Below are 7,936 nucleotides of genomic sequence, written 5' to 3' on the forward strand. Positions count from 1 at the left end.
TAGCATTGATGGTCTTTACAATTTGGCATGTTTTTGCAGTGGCTGATACCAGTTGTTCCTTTCCATGTTTAGTGCTTCCTTCAGGAGCTCTTGTAAGGCAGGCCTTGTGGTGATAAAAGCTCTCAGCATTTGTTTGTCTGTAAAGGATTTTATTTCTCCTTCACTTATGAAGCTTAGTTTGGCTGGATATGAAATTCTGGTTTGAAAATTCTTTTCTTTAAGAATGTAGAATATTGCCCCCCACTCTCTTCTGGCTTATAGGGTTTCTGCTGCGAGATCCACTGTTAGTCTGATGGGCTTCCCTTTGTGAGTAACCCAGCCTTTCTCTCTGGCTGCCCTTAATATTTTTTCCTTCATTTCAACTTTGGTGAATCTGACAATTATGTGTCTTGGAGTTGCTCTTCTCGAGGAGTATCTTTGTGGCATTCACTGTGTTTCCTGAATTTGAAAGTTGGCCTGCCTCACTAGGTTGGGGAAGTTCTCCTGGTTAAAATCCTGAAGAATGTTTTCCAACTTGGTTCCATTCTCCTTGTCACTTTCAGGTATACCAGTCAGACGTAGATTTGGTCTTTTCACATAGTCCCATATTTCTTGGAGGCTTTATTTGTTTCTTTTTAGTCTTTTTTCTCTAAACTTCTCTTCTTGCTTCATTTCATTCATTTGATCTTCAATCACTAATACCCTTTCTTCTACTTGATCAAATCAGCAACTGAAGCTTGTGCATACATCACATAGTTCTTGTGCCACGGTTTTCAGCTCCATCAGATCATTTAAGACTTCTCTACACTGTTTATACTAGTTAGCCATTCGTCTAATCTTTTTTCAAGGTTTTTAGCTTCTTTGTGATGGGTTCGAACATCCTCCTTTAGCTCAGAGAAGTTTGTTATTACCAATTGTCTGAAGTCTTCTTCTCTCAAGCCATCAAAGTCATGCTCCATCCAGCTTTGTTCCATTGCTGGCAAGGAGCTGCATTCCTTTGGAAGAGAAGAGGCACTCTGATTTTTAGAATTTCCAGCTTTTCTGCTCTGGTTTCTCCCCATCTTTGTGGTTTTATCTACCTTTGGTCTTTGATGATGGTGATGTACAGATGGGGTTTTGGTGTGGATGTCCTTTCTGTTTGTTAGTTTTCCTTCTAGCAGTCAGGACCCTCAGCTGCAGGTCTGTTGGAGTTTGCTGGAGGTCCACTCCAGACCCTGTTTGCCTGGGTATCACCAGCAGAGGCTTCAGAACCACAAATATTGCAGAGCGGCAGATGTTGCTGCCTGATCCTGCCTCTGGAAGCTTCATCTCAGAAGGGCATCCAGCCGTAGGAGGTGTCAGTTGGCCCCTACTGGGAGGTGTCTCCTAGTTAGGGTACTGGGAGTCAGGGACCCACTTGAGGAGGCAGAGTGTCCATTCTCAGATCTCAAACTCTGTGCTGGGAGGACCACTACTCTCTTCAAAACTGTCAGACGGGACGTTTAAGCCTGCAGAAGTTTCTGCTGCCTTTTGTTCAGCTATGCCCTGCCCCCAGAGGTGGAGTCTACAGAGGCAGGGAGGCCTCCTTGAGCTGTGGTGGGCTCCACCCAGTTCCAGCTTCTGGACCGCTTTATTTACCTACTCAAGCCTCAGCAATGGTGGACACCCCTCCCCCAACCTCACTGCCGCCTTGCAGTTTGATCTCAGACTGCTGTGCTAGTAGTGAGCGAGGCTCCATGGGTGTGGGACCCTCCAAGTCAGGCACGGGATATAATCTCCTGGTGCACCGTTTGCTAAGGCCATTGGAAAAGCACAGTATTAGGGTGGCAGTGTGCCGATTTTCCAGGTACCGTCTGTCATGGCTTCCCTTTGCTGGGGAATGGAATTCCCTGACCCCTTGCACTTCCTGGGTGAGGCGATGCCCCACCCTGCTAAGTGGGCTGCATCAACTGTCTGACAAGCCCCAGTGAGAGCCCCAGTGAGATGAACCTGGTACCTCAGTTGGAAATGCAGAAATCACCCATCTATTGCATCGCTCATGCTGAGAGCTGCAGACTGGAGCTGTTCCTACTCGGCCATCTTGGAACCAACCTTTTTTATTATTTATTTGAGATGGAGTCTTGCTCTGTCACCCAGGCTGGAGTGCAGTGGTGCTATCTCGGCTCACTGCAACCTCTGCCTTCCAGGTTCACACCATTCTCCTGCCTCAGCCTCCCGAGTAGCTGGGACTACAGGTGCCTGCCACCACGCCTGGCTAATATTTTTTATTTTTAGTAGAGACAGGGTTTCACCGTGTTAGCCAGGATGATCTTGATCTCCTGACCTCGTGATCCACCTCCTCAGCCTCCCAAAGTGCTGGGATTACAGGCGTGAGCCACTGCGCCCAGCCTTGATCAATTTTTATGAGGTCAGGCGGGGAGGATGAATGGGCAGCATGTGACCAAGTGTCAAGGATGGGCATGAGTTTAGGGTGGGAGACACTTTGTGTGTAGGAGCTGAGGTGGGGAGTTTGTAGAAGGAACGTGAAGGAATGGGAGATGAAAAGATGACCGATGGAGCAAGGTCCCCTGGCACAGAGTAGAAGAGCTCCCCACCCCACAGGGAGGGGTGGGTCTTTTCAGGAGCAAGTTCACCTCATCCTGACAGGTTGGAATTAAAGAGGGGCCAGGCATGGCAGGTGGTTCATGCCTGTAATCCCAGCACTTCGGAAGGCTGCAGTGGGAGGATTGTTTGAGCCCAGGAGTTCAAGACCAGCCTGGGCCACACAGCAAGACTCAACCTCTACAAAAAATTTTAAAAATAAAAATAAAATTTGAAAAAAGAAAAAGGAGGATAGGTACAGATGCAGAGCTCATTATAGGTGCTCTGGAGGGGACAGACAGTGAGAGAGGTGACAGCAATGACCTGGTCTGCTTGGTGAACTTTAAAGTAGGGTCATCTACTGAGATGGGGTGGGTCCATGTCCCTCACAGCTTCCTCACAGCTTCCTCCTAGAGATGGTGACGTCCACTTTTGGCAGGGTCTGAAGCCAGGACCGTCTCTGTTTCCTTGGCTGCCTCCTTCACTCAGATCCAATTTGTTTCTCTTGAAGAACAATTGAATTCTCTCAGTAGAGAATGAAAATTATCCCTCTCATCCTATTTCCACGTTTGCCATGGCTTTCAGGAATGCAAACTGAATCATTAAATGATCTCTTGCAATGGTCAGCAGTGACTGTCTCTGGGTGACTTTGATTTCTCTGGCTTTTCAATATCTTTATTACATCACCTCTTTCCTGGGGAGGCTGTTCACAGATGTTCTGGGAATAGCGGTGATAGAGAAATGAAGCTCACATTCTCAGGACTTGGCTCCTGATCTGTGACAGTGGCTTGCTCACCTCAGGTAGGCCTTCTCCATGGGTACAGCGACAGCCCTGGCACCAGACTAACAAGGATGGCCTTGGTGTCCCCAGTCTTAGAAGAAGGGGGTGCCTCTTGCTGGCTGTTCCAGTCAAAGTCTCAGGGAGTTCTTCAAGGAGCTTAGCTCAGGTCCTGCCCGTCCCCAAACCAATCCCTGTGAATGGATCCTAGATGAATAAAATACTTCCAAAAGTACTACTGTCCTTGTGCCCTGCCTGCAGGACTCCTCCACACTGCCCCCTCTCCCTGAGTCCCTGTCCTGGTCTACCCAGACTCCCCCAGCCTTCCTGGCCCGCCTCAACCACAAAGCACAGGACCTGAGATGCACAGACCTTGGCCTCCTCGCCCCATGCCCTCCCTGTGTGAGGCACTCATCTTGGCTGGCCTCAGAGGCCTCGCTCTCCAAGTGGGCATCACTGTAGACCCCACCTTATAGGGGTCTTGTGAGGATTCATTGTGAAAGTGCATCTGAAGTGCTAAGCTCACCTCCTGGCGACCACGGATCCTCTCCCTGGCCAGGTCCGCCTCCCTTGAACCTCCACGGCTGGTACCAGCAGCCCCAGCACCACCCTGTGGGGCTCCACCTGTGTGTCTCAGTGACACCCGTTCAGGTTGGAACTCTGGCCCACAAGCTTCCATGTGAGAGAAGGGTCATTTTATGTTTTATGACTCAACTTATCTTCTCCCTCAATTTTATCATTCCAGCAAGTGACGGGAACTCAATTTCTGTCCAGTTGGAATCTTCCTTCATCCCTTTCTCTGGGGGTTACCAGGGGGGCTTATCTGTTATTACTCCTCAAGTGTCTCCTGACTTGTCCACTTCTCCAGCTGGTCCTGGGTCCTCCATCCTTGCAGGTGACCATGGCGATGCCCTCTTCCCCATGGTGGGCTCATTCTGGTCTCCCACCTCTCTCCTCTTCAGGCCTCTCATGGAGACCACTTCAGCTGTTTTGGTGCCTGCAGAGCCTCACTGGCTTGCCATGCACCGCGTGGGCATTCCTCTCTCTGCAGTCCTGGGACCTCCCTGGGGCTCCACCAGGAAGCCAGGCACAAGGCTTCGCTGCTTGCAACGCTGCAAACACACCTGGCTTGGCAGCCTTGCCAGGCTCAGGCGCTTTCTCTGTGATACCATTGTCCTTGTTATTGCCTGGTAGCAGAGCGGTTGGGTAGAACTTACCTTTATTCGTGATGTTTCAGATCACATTTTTTATCCATGGTTAAGCATCTTTTCCATTCTTTGAGGATCCTGGATTCTGAAATTCCAAAGCCAGGGAGAGGCCAGGCGCGATGGCTTACACTTGTAATCGCAGCACTTTGGGAGGCTGAGGTGGGCGGATCACTTGAGCCCAGGAGTTCAACACCAGCCTGAGCAACATGACGAAACCCTGTCTCTACCAAAAATACAGAAATTAGCCAGCCTTGGTGGTGGGTACCTGTAATCCCAGCTACTCGAGAGGCTAAGGCAGAAGCACTGCTTTGACCCAGGAGGCGGAGGTTGCAGTCAGCTGAGATAGTGCTCCAGCCTGGGCAACAAAGTGAGACCCTGTCTCAAAAAAAAAAAAAAAAAGTCTAGGGAGAGACATCTCCCCCTCAGCTATCCATTCTCACGTGCCTTTCTGAGGCATAAGCATGTACTGGCTGAGTGGCTCAAAGGAGAGAAGGGCAAAAAGGGAAAGGAAACTCTAGGAAGCACGGTCATTGATGAACATTTCAGAACGCAGTCCCAGCACACATATGTGAACTCCTTCATGGAGTAGCTGATGGGCTCGTCTCCTTCCTCCGCGGGGCGTAGCATGGCGCTGGACCACAGCAGATGCTCCACTGATGCCCGGCACCTCTTGCTGTTTGGCTTTGCGGCCTCCTTACACATCTCCCTCACATTTGGTAAGCACTTTACAGTTTGCAAGGCCCTTTCACAATGCCTTCTGCCAGTAACTCCTAACTACTTTTGACACAGTAGTGATGGTTGTTTTCATTTCCAGATGAGGAAACAGGCTCAGTGAGGTTGGGTGAGTTTCCTGCCCTCCACGATCTGGATGGAGTAAGGTGGAGTCCGTGGGCGGGGCTGCAGGGGCCTGAAGAGGTGATGTCGTGGCCGTTGACCCCTCCTCTCTCTCGTCCCCCAGCGTTCGCTGCCTTCCTGCTGGTGGCCTGCCTCCTGGATTTCCAGAGGGCCCTGGCTCTGTTTGTCCTCACTTGTGTGGTCCTCACGTTCCTGGGCCACCGCCTGCTGAAACGGCTTCTGGGGCCAAAGCTAAGGAGGTTTCTCAAGCCTCAGGACCATCCTCGCCTGCTGCTCTGGTTTAAGAGGTGAGTGAGGTCACAGCCCTGAGGCAGGACAAGGGAGGGCCCGTGAGCTGAGGGGTTGGCTCCAGGGTTATGGCCAGGGCTGGAGGAAGAGGAAGGCTCTGTGTCATGGAGAACTCTCCAGGGCCCCAGGGCAGGAGCTTGTGGGTGACTTCAAACATAGCAGCATCTTTTGGTGTTTCACCAGTTCTTAGTCCCAGTTACAGCAGGTGACTGTGGTGGATGAAAACTGAACTCAACAGTTTCCTCCATTCAGGGATCCCAGCTCCTGGAGCAAGGAGGGCCCAAATCAGTACCTCCCTGAGATCACCTGGGCAGTGTGAGACATCACCTGGGCAGTGTGAGACAAAAAGCCGCAGGGACCATCCCTGGAGTGGGATTCAGCAGGCTCGATCGGGGTCCAGGTGCTAGTATTTTTCATTAGCCTCCAGGGAATTCTGATGTAGCCAGCAGAGTCTTATGTGTTTTGTAAGCCAAGGTTCGCAAAAAAAATTGGCTGGGGGGAAGAAAACGGTTTCTATGGCTTAAAAAAAAAGTCTGAAGACCACCAATCTATTTCAGTACTCTATTTTGTTGATGAAGAAGCTGGTGGCCAAAGATACCCAAAGACTAAGTCAGGGGGATGCAAGGGTACAGGGGTGACTCTCACGTTCCCAAAGTGAAATCCGCATACCACAGCAAAATGATTTGAGCCAGCCTGTGGGGTGAACACATTTAAAATTTTATTTATAAGTACATTTACTGTTACATTTGACTTCTCTTTATTAAATACATTTGTGATTTATTTTTACAATGGTTTTCTATGACAAGTCATTGATGATGGTTTTCCACTTGAGGGACTGATACGAAGTTTCCTTTAAAAAAATGCATGCAGATAAACTGGACTTCATAAAAACTAAAAACTTTTTGATGCAACGCACACTATCAAAAAAGTGAAAAGACAACTCATGGAATGAGAGAAAAGATGTACAAATCATATGTCTGCATAAAGAAACTGTATGCAGAATTACAACTCAACCATAAAAAGACAACCCATTTGAAGAATAAAAGGTTTTGCTACAGCCAAAAATCACATGAAAATGTGCTCAACATCAGTAGCCATCATGGAAATGCAAAGCAAAGCCACAATAAGATACCACTTCATATTCAGTCAGATGGCCATAATCAATAAGATAGATGATAACAAGTGTTGACAAAGATGTGGAGAAATTGAAACCCTGAGACACTGCTGGCAGAAATGCAAAACAGTGCAGTTGCTTTAGAAAATGGCTGACCAGGCATGGTGGCTCATGCCTGTAATCGCAGCACTTTGGGAGGCCAAGGTGGGAGGATCAAGAGGTCAGGAGTTCGAGACCAGCCTGGCCAACATGGCGAAACCCTGTCTCTACTAAAAATCCAAAAATTAGCCAGGCATGGTGGTGGGTGCCTGTAATCTCAGCTACTTGGGAGGCTGAGGCAGGAGAATTGCTTGAAACCGGAAGGCAGAGGTTGCAGTGAGTCGAGATCGCACCATTGCACTCCAGCACCATTGCTCCAACAAGAGCAAAACTCTGTCTCAAAAAAAAAAAAAAAGAAAGAAAGAAAAAAGAAAATGGTTAGGCAGTTCCTCAAAATGTTAAACATGGACTTACCATATGACCCAGAAATTCCACTCCTAGGTATATACCTAAGAGAAATAAAAATATATGTCCACATAAAAACTTGTGCACAAATCTTCATATAGCATTAATCATAATAGCCAAAAAGTGAAAACTACACATATGTTCATCAACTGGAAAATGGATAAAGAAAATCTATATATCCATACAATAGAATATTATTTGGCCATGAAAAGGAATGTAGTCTTGATAAATACTACAATAATGATAAACCTTGAGAACATCATGCTCAGTGAAAGAAGCCAGTTTTAAAGAACCATATACTGCATGATTCCATTTATGTGAAATGTCCAGAATGGGCAAATCTGTGGAGACAGAGAGTTGATTAGTGATGGGAAATCTGTGGAGATAGAGAGTTGATTAGTGATTGCTAGGGTGGATGGGAAGAGGAGGTAGTGACCACCAGTGGTTTGGGGCTTCATTTTGGGCTGATGAAAATATCCTAGGATTATGATAATGGTTGCACAAATCTGTAACTATACTAAAAACCATTAAACCATACACTTTTGGCCAGGCATGGTGGCTCAAGCCTGTAATCCCAGCACTTTGGGAGGCTGAGGCGGGTGGATCATGAGGTCAGGAGATCGAGACCATCCTGGCTAACACAGTGAAACC

General features: G+C 48.2%; 1 protein-coding gene across 1 annotated transcript in view; it reads left to right on the forward strand.

Annotated features, from left to right (window-relative positions):
- Positions 1-7,936, forward strand: part of SLC28A1 (solute carrier family 28 (concentrative nucleoside transporter), member 1) — an 81,716-nt gene that overhangs the window by 13,494 nt on the left and 60,286 nt on the right. The window contains exon 5 of the mRNA XM_011999340.1: positions 5,483-5,666. Coding sequence (XP_011854730.1) covers positions 5,483-5,666 — 184 coding nt within the window. The remainder of the gene's footprint in view (positions 1-5,482; positions 5,667-7,936) is intronic.

This window comes from Mandrillus leucophaeus, unplaced genomic scaffold, assembly GCF_000951045.1.
Source record: "Mandrillus leucophaeus isolate KB7577 unplaced genomic scaffold, Mleu.le_1.0 Scaffold1164, whole genome shotgun sequence".
Lineage (NCBI taxonomy): Eukaryota > Metazoa > Chordata > Mammalia > Primates > Cercopithecidae > Mandrillus > Mandrillus leucophaeus.